This window comes from Canis lupus, chromosome 1 (assembly GCF_048164855.1).
Source record: "Canis lupus baileyi chromosome 1, mCanLup2.hap1, whole genome shotgun sequence".
In the NCBI taxonomy this organism is placed as follows: Eukaryota; Metazoa; Chordata; class Mammalia; order Carnivora; family Canidae; genus Canis; species Canis lupus.
In genome coordinates this window covers 87,731,160-87,758,364 of record NC_132838.1, presented here as the reverse complement: position 1 = coordinate 87,758,364, position 27,205 = coordinate 87,731,160, and the positions used below count along the sequence as shown (strand labels likewise).

Sequence of the window (27,205 nt, the reverse complement as noted above, 5' to 3'; positions counted from 1 at the left end):
TTACCAATAGAACAAAACAGAAACCTAAAGATTTTTTTTTTCAATCAAAGGAGACAGAAAAACATGCCATAAAGATGAGACCCAGAGAGTAACATAATAGAAGTGGATCACTATAGAAAGTTACTTGTTATTATTAATAATAACAATAGTCACTGCATCTGATATCATACTAATTATTTAAAAATCCTGGGAGGAAGCTTTTCTTTCTCCCATTCTATAAAGGAGAGCCGAGAGGCATAGGGGCCAGGTCATCAGAGCCGGTTGCCCAGCCTGGATCTGGCAAAGGTGGGATAAAGCCCAAAGACTAAATCTCCAGCTCTTCACCTCTCCTTTGCAGGCTGTGAGAAAGAATTTGGGAAGCGACTAAATGGTTTTCTGATTACCATAGCTTTGTTGGAATGGCCACCTCCTTGGAATTCAATGGTTCCAAAAGCATCCGTCGGGCTGAGTTGAGTGTGCTTGCTGATGGACCACTTCTCAGACTGGATGTCATTTCGGGAGAGGCGACTTTCATTTTTCTCATTCTGAAGAACGGAGATACTGGGAGTGAGGCCCACATGCTGGCCTATTAGACGCCCACAGCAACACCTGCAGTAGAAAAGGTCAAAGTGAATCCCTGTATCTGCCATTATGGGATCACCCACTAAGGCAAGCTGCCAGAGAAATCTACAGACCATAGCGAGCCAGTCATTCCTCAGGCAAAATCCCACAATGTGGCTATACTAGGCAAATAGTGAACTCAAGATTTACCTGACACACAAATTTTCTTTTCTGCCCACCCTCCCTCCTCCTCCCTACCCCCCCCCCCCCACACACACATACCACCCTGCTCTTCATTTTCCTTTAGCTGGATAAGCTATACCATGCCTCCCAGCCTTCTCCACCCACCCCTTTCAGACCTGCCATATGGTTCAGGATCGGAACCTGCGAACAAAAGCCCTATAGATTTTTCTACCTCTCACTCCTCCCCTCTATCAAATCTTGCATGAAAGCCATGGCATAACTTTGAGGGAAGAATTTTAACATGCACATTTAAATAAGGACTCTCACTCATATGTGAGTCACAACCTAACTTGTCTTTCCTCAATTGACATTCACTGTCAAATAGCCAATTCTGAGAATAAAAACCTAAAGCTTAAGTGTTCCTGAAGAAATGATGAAAATGTTAGTCACAAGATATCTGAAAACAGAATTCATTCCTCACATCATGAAAATGTCCTTCATACTTTTCTGCTACCACTATTATAACTATTAGTAATAATAGCAATACATATCCTTCATACTTTGAGACACTATTATAACTATTAATAGTAATAGTAATTAATAGTAAAACAGTTATCAGTTATTAAATACTAACAGTGTCACATTCAATTTATGAGTAAAAAATTGCATTTTTGAAGGTTAGGAAATTTGTTCAAGGTTATGTAGCTAGTCTATATGACTCGATAAGCTGTATTTTAAATTGCTTATGTTGCCTTTTCATAAAGGCATTTTCAGACATTCATATGTTACTGCATCCTGAAAACTTTCTATCTCAGATGCTGCCAGCCTTTAAGGCAAAATCAGAGAGGTAACTAGGATATTGAAGATAAGGTAAGTAGTTACTAAAAAATGTGCTTGGATGGGAATCTGAAGGTCAGTCTAATTAGTAATCTATTAGGAGTCTTTTATTTAAAAATCTCTTTTTCATTATAGCAGAGAATATTGGTACAAACTAAGCATTTCGATGAAATGCTTAAAAATCAGTAACCATACTAAAAATACGTATAACCCACTTATAGACAGTGATTAATTCCTTCCCAGTGGCGTATCTCTGTTATTTTGTACAGGCTCTTAGAGAATTAACTGTAGGCATAGCATATTATGTGGTGTATACATCTAAGATTGCTTCAGAGATGCCCAGCAAAGATAAAATAAAATGATCTTTGACTTTGGATCCCTTGCAATGGATAGTGTTACTATTGTAATTTTGTTCCTGTAAATGCTACTCTGTGTTCTCACTTCATTATAGAAACAGCAAGATTACCTATGGGGGTCTTTGGTGCTGGGTATGATGTGAACACATTCTCTCTTATAAAATGCTCTTTCTATCCAGGATTTCTGAGCCTGGAAAAAAAAAAAAAAAAACAAAACAAAAGAAGAAAGGTGAACATAACCTCCAAGTACTTTTGACTAGAAAGTAAAATTTCATAATCATGTAATAGACTAGTATCTCATAAACTGAAATGAAATTGCAGTTACTTCACACATAAACACGGCATATAACAAAATCAATTGCTGCCAGAACCTGTTGATTAGGTTAACATTATAATATTGAGTCAAAGAAAATGACCTTAAAGAAAAATGTTAGTGATGGAACCATACACAAATTCTTAATGATTTTTAAAGGTCAGAAAAACAATACTATTTACGGAGGAAATGAAAAACACAGAACAGTATGCTTATAGCTCTGTACATAACAAATATTCAGTGGTGGGAGGAAATATATGTAAATAAATACGAAGTTCTCATGGCTAGCACTTCCATTTGATTTTCCTTGTAGAAAGAAAGAGAAATTGCAGCACCTGGGTGGCTCAGTCAGTTGAGCATCCAGCTCTTGATTTTGGCTCAGGTCATGATCTCAGGGTCCTGAGATTGAGGCCTGTTTTGGGCTCCTCTTTGGGGAGCCTGCTTGAGATTCTCTCTCTCCCTCTCCCTTTACCCCTCCTCCTACTCTCTCTCTTTAAAAAAAAAAAAAGAGGGAAAGAAATGGTAAGAGAATTATACAACTCAAGAGCCCTAATCCATCATAATGCTTTTCCTAAAATCCTAATTAACAGTGCTTAAACACAGAAGGAGAAAAGGAAATGGAAGCATAGGAAGATAAATGTCTTCATCACAGTTTAGAACTTCACAGGTAATTGATGCCTTTGGAAGGAAGAAAGATAGCACTTTTTCTTTTCTTTTTTAAATTCCACATGTCTTTAAGCATAGGAAACACAGCTTCTTAGAATAGGCACTGTTGGGATTGTCCACCAGGAAGTCCGGCCATTAAGATTAGGTTCCCAGAAGGACAAAGGAAGCTCCAGCAAACTGTACCATCTTTGTTCCAAAGCATAGTGCCCATCCCGTAGCCCTTTACCTCTTTCTTTACTAGCTTTTAAAATAGCAGAGGAGTCTCCCATGAGATCCTGCAAGCTGCTCAGAAGATCCCTTCTCTAAGCATTTAATACGGAAGTTGTTAAAGCACCCTGTCAAGTTATTTCCATATGGTATTATCTTTTCTCTAACACAGTATCAGGACTAAATTCATACTCTTGAAAGATACAGGGCCAAAGTGCAATTTAGCTGTTTAGTTGGCCTCAGTGACCAGTGTTAACTGTTACAAACCCCCATATGTTGGCGATAATTGATTCTGATTCTGTCAAGGACTCAAACATCTATATAAACTGTGTGAAGGTCTGGTTTGCTCTCAACCCTTAGTCTCCCATCTCCCTCCTCTCTCATGATGGAGCCTATGCAAACATGCAGCACTGAAGGCAGTAGTTATCTCATATGATAAAGAATGTTGTAAGAGTAGCAAGGCAGGGAAGCTTGAGGAGCACAAAGGAGCTGCATCCCGTTTCAGTCATGATCACAACTGGGTCATATAATTTCTCAGTGTTTATGCATCGTCCACATGAAGAGGAGCACATATCCTGCCTCAGATCCCTGGATCCAGGTGGACCTCTGCACCCTCTAACCACAAAGTTAACATTTGGAGTTCTGTTTGTCAGCTGGGCATGAAGAATGCCCCAGTGTCTAATCACAAAGATTTTTCTTCTCAAATATATAGGAAAAGTTAGTGGCTGCATCTTTGCCACAGAAATGAGCTGAGCAGCATAGATAAACCAGGCTTTATCTTTGTGAAAAGCCTGTAAGTTAAACTATTCATAGGCTGTGATTTTTCCTAGACACTGAATACCTTCATTGATAACATCTCTTGGCAGAAAGATGGTAAAAATATTCCTCACTGGACATCTGAAACCAACGTTCCCTACACCTCGGGGAGCAGAAAAGGGAGAAAGCCCTTTCCTTTCTTCTTTGTGGCCTACTTTGGCTAGAATTCAGAAGTTTCTTTTGGGGAAGCATCTGCAAATTTGGGGGAGTGCCCATCAACTCTCCCAGAGAGAAAGAAGGAATGGCAGTGTCATGGATAGAGCATGAGGTTTGCCAGTAGAAAAAGTGGCATGAGTGGAACTCCACGGTATGGACAAAGTCACATTATTATTGTGGTCCTCAGTTTTTCTCATCTATAAAATGGGCACAATAATAATAGCTGACACATCAAGTTGTTATCATTAGTATTTGGGTACCATGTTTCACTTCAAGGGAAGGGGCCAGTGCTGGGTTGGTTCTGGTACTAAAAGTTCAGATGCAGGTTCAGACAAGAGCACTATGAATCTACTATAACTGACCTGACCTGGTTTGATTTCTCTTTGCATTGGGGATGATAGGCTCCAAGGATATTTCACATTTATGAAGGGCTCATCATGTGCCTGGAAAGTGCCCTATGTGTATTATCTCCATGGGTCCTCCTAAGAACCCTATGAGGAAAGGACTTCTGTTACACCCATTTTACCATTGAAGAAACTGAGGCTGAGAGATTCAGCAGGTACATGTTAAAGCCAGAGTTTGGCCTTATGCACTCTGACTATAGAGTTCACACCCTTACCCACTCTGCTAAACTGCCTTTCCAAGTTATATATTGTTGATAGTAAATGCCCTTAATCTGGGCAGTGCCATCGGGGCATGCCTGGGAGTGCCTTGGTTTATGGACAGTGTTGAACTCCTAGAGGCATGCCTTAGACCCAATTCATACTCGCATCTTTCCCTCCTCTTTCCCCTCTTCTGTCTCCACACGTGAAGTAAAACATATTCTGCTATGTCTTCTATCTCACTCCTTAGGATAAAGGACAGGGGTGTGACATCAGGAAGACATTGTAAGAGGAGCAAGAAGTAAAGGAAGGGGGGAATCATTATAATGGCTCTAACAAAGAAATGCAGTTCCAACAGATTCCTAACTTGAGAACCCGGGGGACCATGACAGATGAATTAGATATCCCAAGGATACCTTGATCATTTGTCTCACTCACAGATCCCAGTTTCAACCTGGAAGGCACTGGGAGTTTTACTGAGAATTACTACATAGAGATTGCCAACTTGTTAATTTTTTAAAATAAAATATCTTGACTTGTGTCAGTTCAGCAACTTAGTTACCTTCTTAATGGTGAAAAACCTATCTCACTGTTACCAAAAGGAAACAAGATCAATTTCCATCTCTTATTACTAGCAGATTAACCATTTCCCTTGCCAAGGTATGGGAAATTGGAAGGGGGTGGGGAACAAATGTAATATAATAAAAATCTTTCCAACATCCATAATTGAATTGAATTCTCTTTTTTTTTTTTGAAAAAGAAAAGCAGAATACATAATAGAAAGACTACATGTATAACACATGAATTAGGAATTCTACAAAATATCGTGCATAATTGATTATGCTCTACTGTGGGCTTTGCTGTACTGTGCTTTTTTATTCAGCTCTTCAGTGTGGGTAGATAATAGATTTTTAAAATTATTTTCTTGGAAGCGGGCAAATTTGATGTATAATCATGGTTTAACTTGTTCCTTAAACTAATTCCCTTTGCTTTTGTCCAAAGGCTTTGAACTGCTCTGCATGAGCTTCATACTTGGCTTCAATATCCAAGTAAGTTAGCTCAGAATGGCTATCCTTGTTGTTTGAAAGCATGAAATAGTTTTGACATGCCATGTTTCTCACTGACCCTTTAATTCTCTTCTAATGCAAAACTTCAACAGACAGGTTTGCCCTAAAATCTTTTCTTTTTAAATAGGCTTCAAAAGTCTCATGTACTCTTAGAAAAGATGGCTTCCATCAGACCCTAGAAAATCGCTTTGTACTTTCTTTTCTAAAGGTAGAACGGTCACATCACCATGACTGAGTTTGTAATGGGCTATTTTCTTTCTTTCTGCATTATCAGTCATGTGTGATGTGTAATAGGGAAGTGGTTTCAAAGGCTAATAATTAAAGGACATCGTACTGAAAACAAAAATGAGGACATTCACATTTGAATTAAGTATAATGATTACCCTCAAAGAATAAAGTACTAATTTTGAAAGTAAAACGTACAGTCAATAAAGGACAGAAATGATAGAAACAAACAGAAGCTGTAAATATTGCTTTCCAAAGGGAAAAAAATAAGTTATTTCATTTAGTCAGGTTTCAATTCTTTCTCACAAAGCTTCTGCTACAAACATTAGTTCCCCACATTACTCGGATACTTCATACTCCCAACTCTCCACCAGCTACAAGATCAAGGACTTCTCTAAGCAGGAATAGTTTATAAGTACATACATCAAATATGTACTAAATCTGTCTCCAGAAAATCTTGGAAACTACAACTGCAATCACCCTGTAAGAGGGTAACGTAACAGGACGACAACAACCCAGACCAGTAATCACAAGATGAGAGAAAGAAAAAAAAGAATTCCCTAACTTTATAGAACAAATCCAGTGAAATTTCACTATGTCCTTATTTTGAGACTCTCCTGTTTCAAACGTACACTCTGTCCTAATCAGAACAAAACACCACAGACCCAAAGGGACTGAATACCAGTGTTCATTTTTGACTGTAGCTTTCCTTCGGCATCTACCTGGGTATTCCTTGGGTCTTCCTCTAGGTCCCCCCAATTCACTATTGGGAGGTTGAACAAGAAGAAAATGAGCCGAAATCATTTTACCTGAGCACTGGCTCTGGGTGGTGGCAAAGGCAGTCCCACGAGCAGCTCCTGTTGCTTTCATTTTGCTGTGTCTGGGGCTGGTCATCCCGTTAATAATGCTCTTATGACCGCCCACTGGAAAAAAAGCCACTTGCCCAGCTCTTCCCCCAAGAGACGTTTCAAGTAAGCAATGAACTTGGGTAGATTAGTCCCTTGGAATGTGCCGCTCTGGGATTAGCCTCACTAAGAATCCCATGGACATTCCCTTGCAGCCCTCAAACACTGCTTGATTTGAACATCTAATCTGACGCCAGAAGAAAAACAAATCCCCGGAGAGATCGGATTTAACTGGCACAAGTCCTGACAGGCTCTCCCCCCTTTCCTTTTTCCATTTTCAGAGAGAAGGCTTCTGAAAGTGTGATAAGGTGTTCTGAGTTCTGAAAAGTTCAACTCGGGAAAGCAAACCCTTCTAAGGAAACAGTGTATTAACGCTCTGAGTGGTTCGAACACACAAGGGGCATTGTTCCTTCCTCCCCAAAGAAAGGAATGATAGCATTTCTTTAAAGAGGAACTGCTAAAAACTCTGCATGTTTCAAAAGAATGGTTTGGTCCCTGAACATAAGCCCAAGGAGAATAAAGTTGGGCTTTGCCAGTGGTTTTCCACAACTTCTAAAATGTCAATAAATAATAAAATTTGCCTGATTGCGCTTCTCATCCTTGGCCCCTCCCTTGCAATTGCAAATGTGTGATTAGAAACCTATACTTTTCCATTTACCTTGAAAAAGAGATGAGCAGTGAGCATTCCAGCAAATGGATACAGATTGAAAGCAGTGACACCAGGATGGTGGTTTTTGTTTTTTGTTTGTTTGTTTGTTTGTTTTTTACCTGCGGTAGCCCAACTTGGAATTTCTGGCTCACACAAAAGGGGCTTACAAACATCACCTGAGACTGAATTTTTCAGGTAATAACAGTAGTTATTACCTAAATAAGTGAACACATTGGGAGAGAAAAGCGCTCCAATATCAACAAGGCAAAAATACTTATTAAAAAAAGTAAATACGTAAGCATTGCATCTCCTAAGGACTTCTCTCTCCCCACAGGGCGATGTCAGAGCAGAGACGTGTTTATGGTCAACAGCCTGGGCTGTCAATCTTTGAGGGCAGTGCCAATCTGATCTTCGTTTTTCCTGAAAATACCTAGTATGTGTTATGTGAAAATACATGGGGAGTCAAAGCATGAACCGGATGACTTAAGCCAAACATGGATGGAATCCTTACCCTTCTCCTTGTTTTTCTGCTGTTTCCAAGATTGATCTTCCAACTCTGGTCTGTAACATACTGAGTTTCCCCAGACACAAGAATCAATAAATTACTTAATGACCTTCAACCAAGGAAGTGGTATGGTAAGCAACAAGTAAATGGAACATCAGACTGAGCTTTAGCATTAAAACCATGATGGAGAAGTCCCTTCACTTGTCTGTAGGAATTTGGCTACAGAATAGTATGTAGTGACAGCCTTGAAAATGTGCATCCCCTCTTTCCATGCAGCTGGAACCCTCCCACACATTCTATTCTCAGGGCATCACTGGAGATGTGAGCACACAAAGATGTTCATTGCAGCTTTATTTATAATACAGAAAAACTGGAAATACAAGTCCATCAATGGGAGGCTAATTAAACTATGGTTCATGCCATTTGATGATGATCATAATCAATTTTTAGAAGACTAATTACATAGAGAAATATACATATCTTTATATTCTTATGTGAGAAAAGCGGGCATAAAATAATAAGTGAAGAATAATTAGAAATTTTAAATGCATATAGACATAATCGGTAGGAAATACTCTGAAGCAGAAACTGTGGCTAATTTTTATTTTCTTCCTTTTGCTTTTCTATATTTTCTTTCTTTTTTTTTTTTTTTGCTTTTCTATATTTTCTAAAGTTTTTTTTTTTCCTCCTATAACCATATATTTGTAGTCCTAAAATGATCTTCTTTGTGGTCAGAAGGTTTCCAGATTTTTTTTTTTTTTTTCATCTGTTAAGTTTCAGATAACAGGAAGTCACTGAGAGGAGAAGTTCAGGAAGTGACTTAAGAAGAATTCAGTCAAAAAAGAGACTGCCTGGCTGGTTCAGTCAGTAAGCATGCAACCCTTGATTTCAGGGTCATGAGTTTGAGCCCCACATTGGGTCTAGAGATTACTTAAAAAAAACAGAGAGGGCTCTGTGGGGAATATGTGAAAAGAAAATTTCTATAAAGTACTGGTGAGACTTCTAGAGTTTGAAGAATGAGTGGAGAAGGGAACAGAGAAAAGAAAGAAAAAACAGAAGTAGGAGAAAGAGAAGGGGATAAAGGGAGAATGAGAAGAAGAAGGGGACAGTTGGTAGGCAGATAAGCAGGAGAGAGACATGGAGCTGGTAGGCTGTAGACTCTCCATAAGACTAAATACATTGGTTACAGATGATCGCTCTGATGTAGGAGATACTTTAAAAATTCAGCTTTCTTCAACCTTCTTCCTCATCAGACACTACTTCAACCCTTCATCTGACTTATTTTAAATCTTGAGTTCACTCACATTCATACTGAGCCCTTTAAATATCACTCCTGTATTTCTCTTAATTCTATTCTCTCTAGTCTTACTTATATATATTTTTCCTTTTTTCTTACTTCTCCTTTTTAGAGAGAAATATTTGATAGGGACAAGAATGTGAGACATCTTCCACGAACTTTTTACCAAAGACAAAAATATTACCACCAGGACCACGAGCATTTTTGTTTATGAGAAAGGGAAGCTGCAGGTAAAGTCAGACAGTGATGCTTTCACATGAGGTCACAGATGATCTTCAGGACCCTTTGATTTGAGAAGGTAATTAGTTCCAAAGAGACTTGTAGCTCTGGGCCACACTGTCCATATGGATCTTTTTAAAATCTTGTGCATCACCCAACAGTGCAACTCCTGACAGGGTATATTTCCAGCCTGTTTCAGATGTAGTTTAGAAAGAATATAATTTGAATACTAACAAGAGGAAACCACAAGGGTAATGCTAACTGTGGTTGTTCTTTATGTAGTGGTGGAGTACCTTATTCTCCTAATTCATCATTAAAGAAAAAAAAAATCTCACTCAAATAGAATATACCAAAAACTTTCCACTGGTACCTAACTCAATTTTAAAAACGGAAATCAGATTTTTTTACAAGTAGAAACTAAGTTTTAAAATGGAAAAATGCATATTTCACTGTTATAAAGATGTCCAAAGCAATTTTTTCCCCTGTGATGTCCACATTGGACGACAATAGCAACAAAGCATGACAGAGAGTAGGAGTCAGCAAACATTTTCTCGAAAGGGCCAGACGGCAAATAATTTAGGTTCTTTGTGGGCCACATAATCCCTGTTGTACCATGAAACTCTGTTCTTGTAGCACCATAGGCAACATACAAACCAGCCAGCATGACAAGCTGTGGGCTGGGATGGGTGTGTGCTAGTCAGTCATTGGTATAAGAAAAGGGGGAGAATGGATAAAGAAGCTGTGGTCTATGTATACAATGGAATATTACTCAGCCATTAGAAACGACAAATACCCACCATTTGCTTCGTTGTGGGGGGACCTGGAGGGTATTATGCTGAGTGAAATAAGTCAATCGGAAAAGGACAAACATTATATGGTCTCATTCGTTTGGGGAATATAAAAATTAGTGAAAGGGAATAAAGGGAAAGGAGAGAAAATGAGTGAAAATATCAGGGAGGGTGACAAAACATGAGAGACACCTAACTCTGGGAAATGAACAAGGGGTAGTGGAAGGGGAAGTGGGCAGGGGGATGGGGTGGGTGATGGGCACTGAGGGGGGCACTTGGTGGGATGAACACTGGGTGTTATGCTATATGTTGGCAAATTGAACTCCAATAAAAAAATTAAACACACACACACACAATTATTAGCTACTCCATGTTGTCTTCCAAAAAGTCCTTTTGGGTTTTTTTTTTCTCAGCAACTGTATGTAGAGAGGGGAGTGGGGAGATGGGGTAAATGGGTGATGTCATGGGCCCTGGGTGTGCTATGCAACTGAGGAAGCATTGACCTTTGCCTCTGCAACTAATAATATACTAGATGTTAATTAATTTAATTTAAATACAAATATTAAAATTAAAAAAGAATTTAAAAAAAGAAAAGAAAAGGGGCCGGTCTGTATGATGGGGCTGCAGGGGAGGGAGTGGTGGTCCTAAGAACCAGGCTTTCATGGCACCATTCCTTGCAATTCCTGGCTGTTTCTCAAGCATGTCGGGCAAGTTCTCACCCAGGTGCCAGGATCCTGTTCCTTCTACCTGGACAGCTCCAGCCTCAGCTATCCCACATCCTGTTCCCTGAACACATCAGGGACTGCTGAGAAGCTTTCCTTGACCAGCTATCTCAAGGCTCACTGTGTCTTTCTCTATTCCCTTACTTTCCTCTGTATTTCTCACAGCCCTTCACATTACCTGGCAGTATGCCACGTCCTTATGTCGTTGTCTTTTGTCTCCGTTCCCTCCTAGAATTAGAGTTGTTGAGGGCAGTGATTTTATGTTGTGACTTCTGTTGCCCCGGCATCTAGAACTGTGTTTGGGATATCAGGGACATACATAGGGACTTAGGCACATCATCTGACTCACTGGCACATCAGTTTCTCAGCTGTAAGATGACAGAAGCAGATGGACCTGTCCCTCCTCAAGGGGCATTTTTAGGGTGGTATCTTGATGGGTACTTTTAATAGTTGGGTTTATGTTAAAACATAATATATATCCCTGGGTGGCGCAGCGGTTTGGCGCCTGCCTTTGGCCCAGGGCGCGATCCTGGAGACCCGGGATCGAATCCCACGTCGGGCTCCCGGTGCACGGAGTCTGTTTCTCCCTCTGCCTGTGTCTCTGAGCCTCTCTCTCTCTCTCTCTGTGACTATCATGAATAAATAAATAAAATCTTTAAAAAAAAAAAACATAATATATAAACAATCAGTAACCCTGCAACTTTACAAATGCTATTGCTCTGGGACATACATTTTCCCTTTTGGAGTTGTGAAAAGATATTGAATAAATTTGAGTAAAAATCATTTGTAGGTAAAAGAAAAATGATGATGTATTAGAGAAGTGACTGAAGTTTGGGAAACACAGGACCAATCTCTCTTAAATGTTCCTTGTTCTTATTCTATTGCTTGAAAATAAATATATTGTGGCCTCTAATATTCAGAGTTGCAGTTGACCTATAAAGTAAAAAACAATGGCAGAGAAACATCAGAAAGCCAGTGGCCTCCAGAGAATGCTGCCACCAGCATATTCTTCCTAAAATAACTGATCAGGCCATCCCTTGGTCAGTTTCCTTCCATGGTTCCTCATCACCAGCACCATCAGGTCCACTCAGTATTTAAAATCTTTAGGATCTGGCTCTGGAGGTATCTTTATTCAAATCTTTCAATTTCCCTCCAAATCTTTGAACACATTATGCTCCAGTAAACTAAGTTATTGATTATTCCCCTACAGACCAGACTATTCCAGACTTCTCAGCCTTTGAAGATGCTGTCCCATTTGCCTAGACTGCTAAGTTCCAGCTTCTGTACTTAGTAAATGCCTCTTCGTTCTTCCAGACTCTACAAAATACTGTGTTCTCTGAGAAGCTTGGCTGGCCACTGCCAAACACAATGAATCATCACAACCACTGTTCCACCTCAATTAGGGGAAAAGTCATACAGGGTTATAATTATTCATTTTCATATCAAAATTTATAATCAGGCATTGTCAGTTTCCACTATAAATACTCAGTACGCTGGGTCTGTTATGGTGCCGCGTCACCTAGAACATGTCCCTTCTTCCCTCTGTTCGTTAACTTGGCTTCTATGGGGATATGAAGTCTTCATTTTAAAAAAAAATATTGATTTATTTACTTTTTATTTATGTATTTATTTAGAGAGCATGCGAGTGCACAAGTATGGGAGGGAGCGGGAGAAGCAGACTCCCTGCTGGGCAGGGAGCACCCCGCACGGCTGGATCCCAGGATCCTAGAGATCACAACCTGAGCCGAAGGCAGATGCTTAACTGACTGAGCCACCCAGGTGTCCTTGAATTCCTCATTTGTAATAAATCATCTTTGGGGAGTAATTCTTTGGGGACTGAAATTATTTGTACCAAAATTCACTTTATAGCCTCTACACTTAAATCATATACACCAGAACATAAAGTTAAATTATATTTTATCACCAGATTGGGAAAGGATTCAATAAGTTATGCTTTACAATTATAAATCAAACTCATTTTTTATCAATAGGTCACGCCATGTAAATTATAAACACATTCAGACTTTTTATGCAGAGGTAATATTAATATATATATATATATAAGAATATTAATCTCAAAGGGAGTTTTCATAAACCATTTAAAAATATATTCCATGTTTCTTTGGAAGACTGTTTCTTCATCATAAAGCAGCTAATCACTGCTTGGCAATAACACATCATATTTATAAAGAATTCTACAGTTCACAGAAGGGTTTCGACAAATAGCATTTCATAAATATTCACAGCAGCTCTGTAAGGCAGGTATTATAAAATTCCATTACCCAAATAAAAAACTGGGGCTTATAGAAGTTATTACATCATGCCAAAGTTATCCATCAGCCATCAGGCTTAGCCTGCTAGGTCCCAAGCCCTTGTGCTTCCTTCCATTAGGATACAGAGAACCCTGCGTTCCTTTATGCTCTGTGACTGATTTTAAGGGGGCTGAAAGATCTTTGTCTTCCTTGTAGTAGAATAAGTGCATTTTAATCATCCCAATCTTAATAAAAGTATAACATTTCATCAAGTCTAACAGACTATCAAAGCACTGATGAGGATGTAGGTCTTTATTTCAAAAGTATCCTACTTAGAGTCACGGATGGATGATTTGTTCCAATGTAATAGCTGATTATGAAACATACTCTTAGAGGCTTTACTGCCTTCATTGATCAAAAAACAGAACTACAGTGGTACCCACTTTATACAACTGGTGTACATTTCTAAAAGGAAGGATAAGATAAACTTCACCCAGAGAAGGAGAAAATGAAAGGAAATTATGACCAACAAAACTATGAGAATGAAGTTTGACACACTCCACAGAAGCCAGGAAGTTTGAAATGATGAGTCCCTTGTTAGAAATATCTGTGTAATAGTATGGGGGCATGACCAGTGACGGGATGGGAGCAAGTGGTGGTTTCCATACTCATGGAGTCAGGCCCTATTGGGAATACAACTTTGTTTTCTGTCGAGTAAATGAGGAGGAGCTGGGGCCAGGAGACGTCTACCTCTATGCCCTTAATTCTGTTTACAGTTCACTACTCATTCCTGCACTGTTCTGACTTTGTCAGGAGCTGAAGGGAGAGAGGCTGAGTCTGGAAATGGAAACATTCTGTGTCATGAAGAAATGTGGAATTTATGTGACCAATTGTATCACAGATTCAGAGGCTAAGTTCTATTTTGTTTACCTCTCTCACCCTAGAAGGAGGAAGATGTTGAGAAGAGGGTGAGGATGGTTACCTAGCTGCACTTGTAGTAGAGCTCCCCCGTCAGGGTTCACTGCTAAGGGAATCAGTGTTTCTTTCTCTCTCCTTCCCTCATCTACTCTCTCTATACATATATACATGAATACATAGATATATAACATTTAAAATATATACAAATATATATTCCTATTTTTACTCTTTTTAAAAAAAGACTTTATTTATTTATTCATGAGAGACACAGAGAGAGAGGCACAGACATAGGAAGAGGGAGAAGCAGGCTCCCTGCGGGGAACCTGATGTGGGACTCGATCCCAGGACTCCAGGATCATGACCTGAGCCAAAGGCAGACGCTCAACTGCTGAGCCACCCAGGTGCCCCTCTATATTTCTATTCTTATGTTGATAATAAATAGCTACTATATTCTATATTCTGTTACTATTTTTATATCATACTCATATTTTTATATTTGTTTTAATTTTACATGTTTTATTTAGAAAATATTTTATAACATTATATTAAAGCATATTTATAATGTAACATAATATTTACATATACTTCTAAATATTTGTATATGTATAAATTTTTCAATTATTTTTAGTTTCTTTATCATCAGTCCTAACTACTTTAAAGTGTTCTGGTTTATCTGAGAGCCTGATTTATCTTGATCAATGAGTGATTTCAATTCTTGGGTCAAACTCTTTATCCTCACTAAGGACAGACTTAAATCTGGCTCTGGGATTTTATTTCTGAAATCCTGATTTTCTTTATCCACTCAAAGCTGTTGTAAGGTACTGCCTGGTGTAAGCATGACGGATCAGGAGTCCTGAGATACGCATCCTACCCATGGCTTGTTGACAACTATGCATGTGACCTTGGGCAAATGACTTAATCTTGGTGATCTCTTTGGTCATCCCCAGTTCTTAGAGTTGAGGATTCAGGGAATCAGAACCCAATAGCTTTGCCCTCATTAGTGTGTACAGAGTACGTGTAAAGACATTTTGAAAATGAGTTTTTTTTTTTAATTTTAATTTTTACAGATTCATGGAACCATTATTCTTTTGATAACAACAAAAAAAAATGTAGCAGAGCACAAAGTTTTGTGCCTACTGAGACAAAGTACATAAGGAGATTTGAATTAGCAAATAATCCCTGAAAGAATTCTCAGTAGATGCCAACCATTCTTAAGAATGCCCCTGGTTTAGTAATCTGGCACACCCGAGAAGTTCTAATTCTGTTTCAGTAAGACTCCAAGTATTATTAAGACATTATTACAATTAATAATTTCACATTTCTAGTTCTGCAATTGAGATAGTTTTGAAGACCAGAACTTGGTGTTCTCTTGCCCTCACCCATTACCAGATGATAAATCAAATCTTGGTGATCATTCAGGTCAGAATATGCAGAGACAGCCCATGATTTGTACTTTTTTTTAAAACCTAGCAATCAAGAATTATTTAACTGGAGAGATTGAGATCAAATCAATCCCATTTTTATCATTAGAAGCAAGTTATAAGCAAACAGGTCCAGCAATGTAAATGTGAAGCTATTCCTATTACTCTCTGGAAATGAAAAATTATTAAATATTAAGTTAAAGCAGTGTAAATGTATTTCTGTCTGATAGCCATCTTTCTCTGTCAAATTACTGGGTTGTTAAGTAGAAAATAAAGCCATCCACATAAATTCAGCCTCTGGTTATGTTGGACTAAAGTTTTAAGATAGTTCAAGGTTGTTAGGCCTGGCTTTAAAATACTGTCAATGTCTTCCCTTATGTACTCACTAGCAACTGAAGCTCTATCCTTTCAATTTATTCTTATCTTAATATAATATAAAATCTCGGGATGCCTGGGTGGCTCAGTGGTTGAGCGTCTGCATTTGGCTCACAGTGGTTGTGATCCGGGGTCCTGGGATCGAGTCCCGAATCGGGCTCCAGCTTCTCCTTCTGTCTTTGTGTCTGCCTCTCTCTCTCTGTGTCTCTCATGAATAAATAAATAAAAATCTTTAAAAATTTTTTAAAAATCTCTATGGAAGATTTTAGGTCCTGGAAGACACAGATACATATATTAGTTTTTTTCTAATACATTGATATATTGATTCAAATATATCAATAAATGTATCAATATATTGATTAAAATTTGATGCCCACAGAAATGAACACAAATTCAGAAGCAGGTATAAAAAAATTACACTAGGTAATGAGAAATATAGATTTAATCTCCCCTTTGTGCTCCGCTGGATGGCAATGTGTTTTTTTCTCCTCTATTTTTTTTTTTTTTTACCACTTCATCTTACTCCAATGTAGAGAATTCTAATCTTTGAATGTTTGATACTAAAATCAGTTTCTGATAGCAATTTCTTCTGAAAGAAGCTATGCCAAAAAAGCTATTTCAAAAAATATACTGTGGTGGCTTCCTAATTCATCCTCCCAATTCACTGTCCATCCAGCAATAATCTCTTTTTTCCTCCTCTTAATTAAGAGACTTTATTTCTTACAGCAGTTTTAGATTTGAAGAAAAATTGAACAGAAATACAGAGAGTTCTCATATATTCCCTCCCTCTACTTTCCCTATGGTTTCCTTCTTATTTACATCTTTTATTGGTTTGCTACATTTGTTCCAATTTATGAACTGACACTGATACATTTTCATTAACTAAAATCCACAGTTTATGTCAGGGTCACCCTTTGTGTTGTACAGTTCTCTGGGTTTTGCCAAATGCATTGTATTATGACTCCATCATTGTGACATCATATGGAATACATTTAGTGATTATCTCTTAAAATAATGAATTAGTTGGGGCACCTAGGTGGCTCGGTCAGCTAAGCATCCAACTGAATTTTGGCTCAGGTCATTATCTCAGAGTCCTGATATCGAGCCCCGCATCAGGCTTTGTGCTGGGCATGGAGCCTGTTTAAGATTTTCTCTCTTTCCCTCTGCCCCCCTCCTTGTCCCTCACGTACTTTCTCTCTCTCGCTAAAAAAAAAAAAAATAATAAAATTAATAAGACAATGAATTAGCTTGTGCCATTTCATCTCCCTGGCCCCACAATCATCCAGTGACTTCTCACTACTAAAAGAAAATCTAAATTCTTCAACTGGTCCCAAGCTTTGCATTGTTCTCACATCCCAGCTCATTACCTCCAGCCACACTAATCTTCTTTCAGACCTGTGACTGCTCCAAATATATGAGAGTAAAAATGCCCCAAATAAATGAGAGTAAAAATGTCATAATATAAGTTAGTCTTTAATTTGAATACTACTTTTTGAGGAAATATGAACAGATAATATTCATGACCTGGGTGGAGGGGATTGTGGATGATTCGATGTTTCAAATGCAAATTTTCATAAGTAGCAATTCTCTATAGATTTATGTAATTTGATAATGTGATCTATTCTAAGATTCCTATTGACACATGAGGAATAAGTGTGATAACTATGTTAGAAGTACAGCCAGGTCTTTAATCACTGGGAAATCATGGAGCAGACACCAAATATCCTGATGTACCTACCAACCTAAACTTCAAATCCTAAATTTGCAAGAGATCTTAGGTTCCTTTCTTCAACTTTTAGTAAAAAAAAAAAAACTTCTTTCTGGTGAATGATACCCTGTTTCTAGCTCAGGACATAACTGCAAGGAAAGTCATAAAACACATACACACTCTCATATGTAATTCCTGACTCCAGAATGCTATCCCTTGTATTAAAATACTGTGTGTGGCCATTCATCAAAACTGTCATGTCATGGGTGCAGTCAGTTAAGTGTCTGACACTTTGTTTTGGCTCAGATTATGATCTCAGGGTCATGGGATCGAGCCCTGCATTGGGCTCCATACTCAGCAAGGAGTCTGCCTGAAATTCTCTCTCTCTGCTTCTCACTCTCATGCTGTCTCCCTAAAATAAATAAATACAATCTTTAAAAAAAAAACCTGTCACTTCAGGTAAAGGCATATAATAGATTATAGTACTAGTTGACTTGCGCACGTGCACACACACAATAATACTGTTACCTCTGTTCGGATAGGTATTTCTTTTTCCTTTGTCTTTTTGTTTTGAGTACCACATGTCACACTGAGGTGTGCATTACTGTTAAATATCAACTCTACCTGAGGTCACAATAAATAAAGAACAATGATGAAGTATAGGACACATATGAATACACACACACACACACACACATATACGTGTGCGTGTGTGTGTGTGTGTGTGTGTATTTTGTCCCACTTCAAATCCTGGGGTTAATTATTTGAAAGTGAATTATTATGAGAAGGAACATGCACTTCACAAATGTACAAATCCAATATTTCACAAGAGAGAACCAGGTAGAGAAAGCATTTCTCTATGCTTACAGTTCTAATGCAGAAATCTTTAAATAACCATTAAGAATAAAATGTAAACAAAAGCTTAGCTGTGGACTTGCTAATTATACTTCATTAAAGTTGATGCTACCTGGAGCTCTGACTTTAACCATTACATGGAGAATTTAAAAATGGGCAATCAGAACTGCATTCCCTTATTTTTTAAATTAATTTATCATCAGCATTCAAGAATACCTGTTGAACACTAATCAAGTGCAAAATTGTTTTAGTTGCAGAGGAAGTACAAGACTTTACAAAGACTCTGTATCTGCTTTTCAGTTTATACTGTTTGCTAGAACAATGCCTCTCAAATGATTTGTGGTGAAGGATATTTATTTTAAAAAAAAGAGTTCAGTCCACTCCAAACTGATAGTTTTGTAAGATGCCACAAAATGATTCACTTGGACTTTGTGGCAATGGCAAATTGCTATAGAAATTTCTAAATGTTAATTCTCAGCTTCTGCACTTCATCTTTCACAAACAGGTTGTGGGCCAGCACCAGTTCCTGGACCGTACAGCCCGACCCAGTGTGTAGCCAGTGAACCAGCAGCATTGGCAGTATCAGGGAGCTTGTTAGAAATGCAGATTCCTAGGCCCCACCCCAGGGGTGGGGTCGAATGTGAACTTGTGGTTTATTAAGATCTCCAGGTGATTCCTTACATTGAAGTTGGCAAAGCACTGTTCTGAAGGGAAATCCATAGATGGATGAAAAACTAAAATAGGGGCGCCTGGGTGGCTCAGTTGGTTAAGCATCTGACTCTTGGTTTTGGCTCAGGTCATGATCTCAAGGGTCCTGAAATTAAGCCCCATGTTGGCTCCATGCTCAGCGGGGAGTCTGCTTGAGATTCTCTCTCTCTCTCGCTCTGCCTCTCCCCCCACTCATACTATCTCAAAGTCTCTCTCAAATAAATAATCTTTGGGAAAAGAAAGAAAAGAAAAGCCACAGTAACATAGCAGTAGTAGCTCTATGCCCTTACTAGATATATATATATATATATATATATATATATATATATATATATATATACACACACAGTGGTCTAATTATTTCCTTATATTAACTAATATTATATTAGTTCCTTATATTAACTAATTTGAACCTAACAAACCTGTGAAGGAAGAGATATTATTGTGCTCATTTTGCAGATAAGGACAATGAGGCAGTAGGGGGTCAGGCTTCTTGTTCAATGTCACACAGCTAGGAAGCATAAAGCTGATGCCTGGAATAGTGTGAGTGACATAAGAGATACAGAGACGGGCTGAGAGGGGATATTCAGAGGAGGGAAAGGAAGGGCCACTTTGGGCCAAGAGAGGAACTGGAGCTGTGTATGGAAGACGGGGTACTCTCAGCATAGAGTAGGCATTTAAATGATTTTTGTTGCATTTCTTTCAATTAGTTGACTTTTGTCCTTTAGTATTTCTATAATTTCAGGGAGGTGGTTTCAATTTAATTTAACTGTTTTCAGGTTTTCTACTTCTTAAGATTTAGCTTTCATTTTCCTTTCTTCTCTTCTTCCCATTTCTACAATGGAAAGTATGTCCTCACCTGAGCTTCCAAGCACTTTGTCCCTTCCCTGTCTGTTAATGCTGTGTATCCTTATTAGTGGTGGGCAGTTATTCTAGATCCTTGTGCTCATTTAGGGCAGGGGCCATATCTACTTGCCTTGTTACTCTCTTTCCTAATCCCAGTGACTGGGACCTACTAGACCCTCAAGAAACATTTGTTAAAATAATGGATAATATTTTACAGTTATCAAGAAAAAGAACAACCAACTGTGGATGGAGCATGCTTTAAGATATTCATTAATGGAACACCTTGCTCTTCTATCTTCCTAACACGTTCTGCACCAGTGGATCTGTTGAACCTTAAAATACTGGGCAAAATATACCTGTCAGTCTTAAGGCATTGTCACTGAATTGGCTGAATGATTACACTGGGTCACATGTCCATGCATGTTGTGCATGAGTTCACGTGTGCACACAAAGACACACACACAGGAGCACATTTTTATGTTGTTAGAATTTAGTAGACACATTCCAAGTTCTGCTTTTCCCAATTCTACGTTACATAAAGCATGCTGGAAAGCACTGGAAAGAGAGAAATATATTAAAATATATCAAATCTCCACCCTTCCTTTGATCCACAGGATAGCGTATTAGCACATTTGAAGGCCAGTGGGTCCATACTACCACTCTTGAATCTCTGAACCTCTAAATCAGTATTTTGGAATCCAAGGAAAAAAATCTTAGGAAGCCTTTTGATTACTATGTGTTATTTTGAAGGTACAAAAAGTCTTTTCTTAGTGTCAATAGATGTCATTATTTAAATTCAGCTGTTTCTTAAGTAGTGTAATTGCTCATCAATTTTGTTTTCCCACTGAATTTAGATCATGTTATACCACTCCTTTGCTCAAAAAATTTCAAGTCTTAGAAAATAGAGGTTGATGGTACAGGATCTGAAAAATAATTTTAGTCAGTGTCATTCAAAATAACAGAGAAGATTAGAACTTCTATTTCTTAAGTAATAAGGACCTCTTTAAATGAGGGTCCTTGCTAGTGTCTGTTCTATCCAAATAGAAAGTTCTGCATTTTCTATGTTAAAAAAAAATGAAATTACACTAAGAGAATCCCAAATGGCTGGATGTTAGTTGGTACTTACATATGTGTGGTGTTCTGTGTGCCCTGGACCGTTTTAAATGATTAGTCTGTAAGACTGAGGACAAAATCTTGAAATCCTTTGTTCAGCTTAATTCTACGGCTCCTTTTCTTTGTGTTCTTAGATGCACAAATCCTACCTGCATCTGTCCTACTCTGCTCATCATTTAACATTTGAGACCTAATTGATGAGTTCCTCAAGACACTGTTACTTACTATCAACTTGTGCTTTTGTGCCAGACATCAATACAAGTAATTTGGTGAATATCTGCATGAATGCTAAACCACTCAGTTAGTGATTCTGTTCTTACAGTCCTCTTCTACCTTGACTTCTTAGAAAAAAAGACAGTCACCTGAGAGAGAAAGAGAGAGACAAAGAGAAAGAGAGATGCAATAATAGCCTACTTGTGTCTCTGATTATGACTGGGGACAAAGCATTCCATTGCCTCAGTTTCTCCCTTTGCAAACCTAAAGCATACTGCCCATCTCATATTACTCCCCAAGGTACTATAGTCTGGACTGATAACATGATGACAGCCCTGGATTCTCTGAGTATCATGTGAAGACGTCAACTACAGGGCTAGCTCACTCTATGCAAAATATAACATTCTTTTAAGCTTTCTCCGTATAACAGGTGACTAAATTTAAGCAGTTTTAAATGACATTCTTGTTTGACTTCTACCTAAATATCAATTTTCTTTGGATTAAAAAGGCACTCTATAAATTAATGTGACTAAAAAAAAAAGCACACACACACACATTAGGAATTTTTCTGAGTTTAAGTAACATGGAATTTGATTACACAGTGCATTCTGGGGCTCAGCCACGGCAGGCTGTAGACACCAGGCAGGCTGATTATGACTTAAGCATTGTTTCAATGTGATTTTGCAAAGGATTTCATTTAATGCAGATTAGTAACTTTATTAAGCTGTTGATAATTGAAGCCTCTTAGTTTTGATAAGTACCATCCAGCAAGGTAGATTAGTGGGGTTTAATTTGTTGCTCTCAAATAGCAAAACAAAGACTTAGCAGAATAATTACATCTCCTCAGTGGGCTAATAAAAGGCGACATCACAATGGTACTTTGGACCATTTCTGCTTTTCTGCAGTTTCCTTTGGAGCACAGCCTTTAGAGTTTTGTGCGTTTCTCTTAAGCGACCTTCAAACCTAGCACCTGCAAATCCCTTCCCTTCAGGAGCAGTTAAAGATGTTGTCACGTGAAATGTGAGCCATGACTGCAAATATTCACTCCAGAGCAGGCTGTCTTCTACCTTCATCCTAATTTTTCTACTGTTCCCTAAAATTTTTTATCCATCCCCCTGTTCAGTTTGGAAGTACCTCGAAGGCAGAGGGCATATCTCTCATCTGATTCCTTAGCAGCTGGGGCAGCATCTGGCCTGCTGTGGCATCTTGTTTACTCCCTCAAATTAAGGAATTATTTTAAATAATCATAAAGCAGGCTTGCAAATAGAATTATCTCCAAGTTTTCAAATTCCAGGAAGTCAGTGTTAGAGGGGGTATCAAGTTGCTGTTTTAGCCAAAAGACTAAGTCAATAGAGGAAAGAGACTGTATCAATGAGTGAAATGATGATTTGTTTTCTGATAGATTCTTGGCCACACAGAGCAGTTGGCCTGAATCAGCTGGCTAAACAAATTAACTTAATGTCTTAACATGACCCAGTCCTGACTTTGGTTGATTTGGTGGCATGCATGAGGAGAAAGAGTCCTTATTCCTCTGGACTGCTAGGTCTACCATATTTCTAACAAGGTCACAAGCCAGACAATGAAAAATGCTACACTGGGGAAGCTGACATAAATAACATTTCTTAACAGGAAATACCAAAGCTGTTTGAAGCAGTTGGAAATGAGTTTCTAAAGTCAATCTTGTTTTTTTCTTTTCTTTTCTTTTTTCCCCCTTCTTCTATCCCTGCATATTAGAACATCAGCAAGACTACAGGTATGGAGACTTGGGAACTAATGCTATTTTTTTCCCTTCATTGGCTTTTCAGGTAGTTTACTTTCTCAGAATGATGCCCCAACCCTCAAACTTGGCAAGCAATTCTGAGTATTCTGGGAGATATCACTTTCCTTCAAATTAATTTTAAACTCAATCCCACTTCTCCATTTCCCACTTCATACTATTGATCTGCTTAGGTATACATTGAATTATTATAAAGTTCTCCCTTAAAGATTCTGCTGAGTGACTGAGCAAGGATGCCTGGTTGCAGGTCACAGAAACTATCCCCAGTGATTTTACGATAGCACCAAGAGCAAAGGAGAATGAAACCCGATTCTGGTGTTTCATGTGAATGAGTAGTGACTTCTCTGTAGACTGTACACCTTATAAACCATGGACCATTTCCCAAGATAACATCCCTAGACATGTATGTTTCCTATACCACAGACCAGGATAGAACAGTAACAAACTTCAAAAGGATACATATATAAGAGTGCTAAAACCATGAGTTACCTTGAAGTACTTAAATCAGTGTGCTTCCTAGAGCTCAGTGTCTTTCTGTCCATATGTGGGTATTTCTATTATGATACTGCCTCCTTGCCCACCCCCAATGGCCAGAGCTGAACAAACCAGTGGACCCAGGGGTGGGTGCCTGACTCCAGAGCAAAAAACTGATTGGTGAGCTACTACTTTTGACTTATGGATTAGCCCCCAAAGAGAAACTGATCAGTCATATTGCTTTTCTTGGAAATATGAACTTAGAAATGTGGAAAGGAACCATGGCAGAACTAACTCAGAGATATCTTGAGGTAAAGAAAATTCCAAAGAGGCAACAACACCTGTGCATAAGTAGAAACTGGAGGGGGAAACACATACATCATCAGAGTGATGGACCTGTGTAGGCAGAGGCAGAAATCTTGCATCTGAGAGAGAAGCCAGGTAGCCTATGGAAGACAGGGAGATGGAGAGAAAAATCCTGCTTCCTGATTTTTTTCCCAGTCCAATTTCAGTCAATTTCTAGGCTCACAATAATCTCCGCTCTCTTGAAGTGATTTGAGTGACTCTTATTAGCACAGCTAAGAAGGTAACAGTAAAATAACATAAGCCAAAAGACACCAAAAAACCTATTTCTTCAGAGGTCACAGATTCAGGTCTCAAGTGCAGCATCTCATGTGATATACCTGGGCCCCATGGTGAAAGACACTGACATTCAGAGAGCGGATATGACTTGCTCAAGGTCACACCACTAGCAACTAGTAAACCCGGGGTTAAAGACAACTATTCGGCCCCAGACTCCAGTCACACTCCAAGTACACTCCTCCACGTGGAAGGCAGAGTTGGCTGGCTTCTAAAATAAGAGTATTTTCATTTCTGGAAACATGCTCATTGGAAGGACAAGTACAGAAAGGCCAATACACTCTGTTTATACCAGGGGCAGGATCCTAGCTGCTATTTTGCATCTAGAATTACAGTGTTAGCTCTGACATCCTTGAGTCTTAGATGTCCCATCATTTCATTTAAATGGGCTCATCTAAAGGAATGTGACTGTGGTGCCTGGGTGGCTCAGTTGGTGAAGCACCTGCCTTCAGCTCAGGTCATGATCTCAGGGTCCTGGGATCCAGCCCCAGATTGATTTGGCTCCCTGCCTAGTGGGGTAGTCTGCTTCTCCCTCTGCTCTTCCCTCTGCTTATGCTCACTCTTTCTCTCTTGAATAAATAAATAAATAAAGTCTTTTTAAAAATAAAGGAACTTGACTTTCAACATTTGGGGATTTGCTTTCTGGATGTATTGGAAAACATATTTTAGGGAGCTCAAGAAATATAGGGACAGATATTTATAGTGAAGTTCATACCTTTTTGGTCTCCAACCTTTGCCACAGTTGACAATGAAGGGCTTCCTAGGGTGTCTTTCTGTTTTAGGGTGTGGTTTACAGTGATCTCTTGCAAGGACAGTGCCCAAATGCAAACTCATCAAATTACTTTTTTACGACTCTTTCCGTATATTCTTTCCATTTTATAAAAGCTGTGCTGATTCAATGAGGGACTTCCGGGAAAATGGTTATACAGCAAGAAGAAAATACATGTTACCTCAAATCCTGACTCCCTCTCAGATAGAACTCTGGTAATATGTTGCCATATGTTCTTGGTAGAAAAGTATAGGATACCCCAGGAGCCTACAAGAAAAATGTCTAATTTCTCCCTGGGATGCAGTGACCTGGTGAAAGCATGCAGAACGGAATTAACCATTCATCTGAGAATGTGCTGACCAGGCATGTGAGGGGCAGGACTAGCATGGCCCCAGCATGGGACAAAGTGTGCATGTGAAATGTGGCAAAGGTGTGTCTTATGGTATTTATATAAATGTGGTATTTATATAAATAGTTCCAAACAGTTCCTGTTTATAGAAGACATAGCTAACCTTTGTTTTTGCAACATCTTGAATGTGTTTGATTTACATCCCTACTTCACAGGCTGGGGCACATATAGTCTTCTAATTTGAGTGATTAAAAAAATCAGGACAATTCTAGAGATAATTATAAGCATCCTTGACATATGAGAAAACAAGTTTAGGAATCAAGGATTTGACTTGAAACTCCTGCAGAAAATTACCCAGGAGTTAGTGAAAAATGTGCATGATGGTCTCTTGTTCATGGATTCTGCATCTGTCGGTGAGGTTGGTCTCCAGCTTCTCAATTTTTAAATAACCAACACAGCTGATTCTGTGAATGACTCTGAGATACACAGCTAATGTTTTCTCTTGGTCACTGGCATCTGAGTTTCTTAAAGGTGGCTACTTATGATTACTTGCAATGCACCAAACCCTCTGCTGCTGCTTTACTGTAGTCTTGTCATCTTGCTCCATCACTGTGACTGGAATTTTCTTATAGGCCTCTCTGCTCTCAGCCACGTTTCCCTCTTCCATCCTCCCCAGTACCATAGAAATATCTTCTGCAACCAGAGTTTCTCAACTTTGGTATTATTGGCATCTGAGGCTGAATAACTCTTTGTTGTGGGGAGCTGTCCTGTCCTTGAAGGGTTTTAGCAACATCCATGGCCTCTACCCACTAAAAACCCGTAGCATCCTCGACCCCAGTTATAACAACCACAATTGTCTCCAGTTGTTGCAAAATGTCCCTTTTGGGCAAATGACCTTGGTTAAAAGCCACAGTTCTTAAGCCTTAGGGAAGAATGGGTGGGTCTCCTCTATTGTACAAAAGTTTTACCATGGTGATCAAGCACCTGTGTGATTTATCTTCAAATTACATTTCCAGCCTCCTCTACCGTTAAACTTCTCAATGATCCTCCCTCTTTACCAAACTAGGCCACTCACATCTCTGTACATTGGCTTCTACATTTTTCTCAGGACTCAGAGTATCCTTTCCTGCTTGCTTTCCCAGGAAAACCTATTCCTTCAAAGCTTAGCCCAAAATTCATCTTCTCCAAAGTTTTTCTTGATTTTTCCTAGTTTTCTCAACTCCTTCCTTGTGAACCACATGTTTACTTGTGCCTCTATGTAGAACTTATTCAAACTTGTCCTGTAAACAAAGTTTTGCCCATCTCTTTCCCTTAGATTGGGAAGAACAGACCTTGTTTCTTTCCAGGTCACTAACACTTAGTATAGGGAAAGCACAAGATGGCCCTTCACAATATCTGTACAAATAAATAAAAAATTGACATTTAAATGTCAGAGAGTAAACTTTTTTTTTTTTTTTTTTTTTTTGCATCCATATGTTGTAAGTGACTGGCCAGGAATAATGTAAATAAAATTAAATATGTGTACTATAGACCAATAGCCTTATACTTAGAGTCAGGATATTGGCTATCAATGTATCAGAACAGTTAAGTGGCATTAAGTCCCTAAATAGAGTTATAAACCAGTTACAACAAGTGACCAAACTACTTATAAGCAGCTTCCGTTAAGTAAAACCACACCCCACCCTCAACCAGCCCATGAGCCATTTTTATTTTAGCATTTCTCTTTTCCTTTAAT

At 38.7% G+C, this 27,205-nt stretch overlaps 1 protein-coding gene and 1 long non-coding RNA gene across 15 annotated transcripts in view; one reads left to right on the top strand and one right to left on the bottom strand.

Moving 5' to 3' along the window:
• Positions 1 to 27,205, bottom strand: part of TRPM3 (transient receptor potential cation channel subfamily M member 3) — a 493,501-nt gene that overhangs the window by 247,911 nt on the left and 218,385 nt on the right. For 10 of the 11 annotated variants that reach the window (XM_072838286.1, XM_072838297.1, XM_072838304.1 and 7 more), the window contains exons 2-3: positions 2,027 to 2,106; positions 384 to 588 (exon numbers count right to left, since the gene is read on the bottom strand). In XM_072838286.1, the coding sequence (XP_072694387.1) occupies positions 384 to 588; positions 2,027 to 2,106 (285 nt within the window). Of the gene's footprint in view, positions 1 to 383; positions 589 to 2,026; positions 2,107 to 6,777; positions 7,122 to 27,205 lie in introns of those variants that run through there. The other variant, XM_072838353.1, reaches the window with a different exon arrangement.
• The window catches only part of LOC140639862 (uncharacterized), a 131,036-nt gene that overhangs the window by 93,998 nt on the left and 9,833 nt on the right, over positions 1 to 27,205 (top strand). The window lies entirely within an intron of this gene.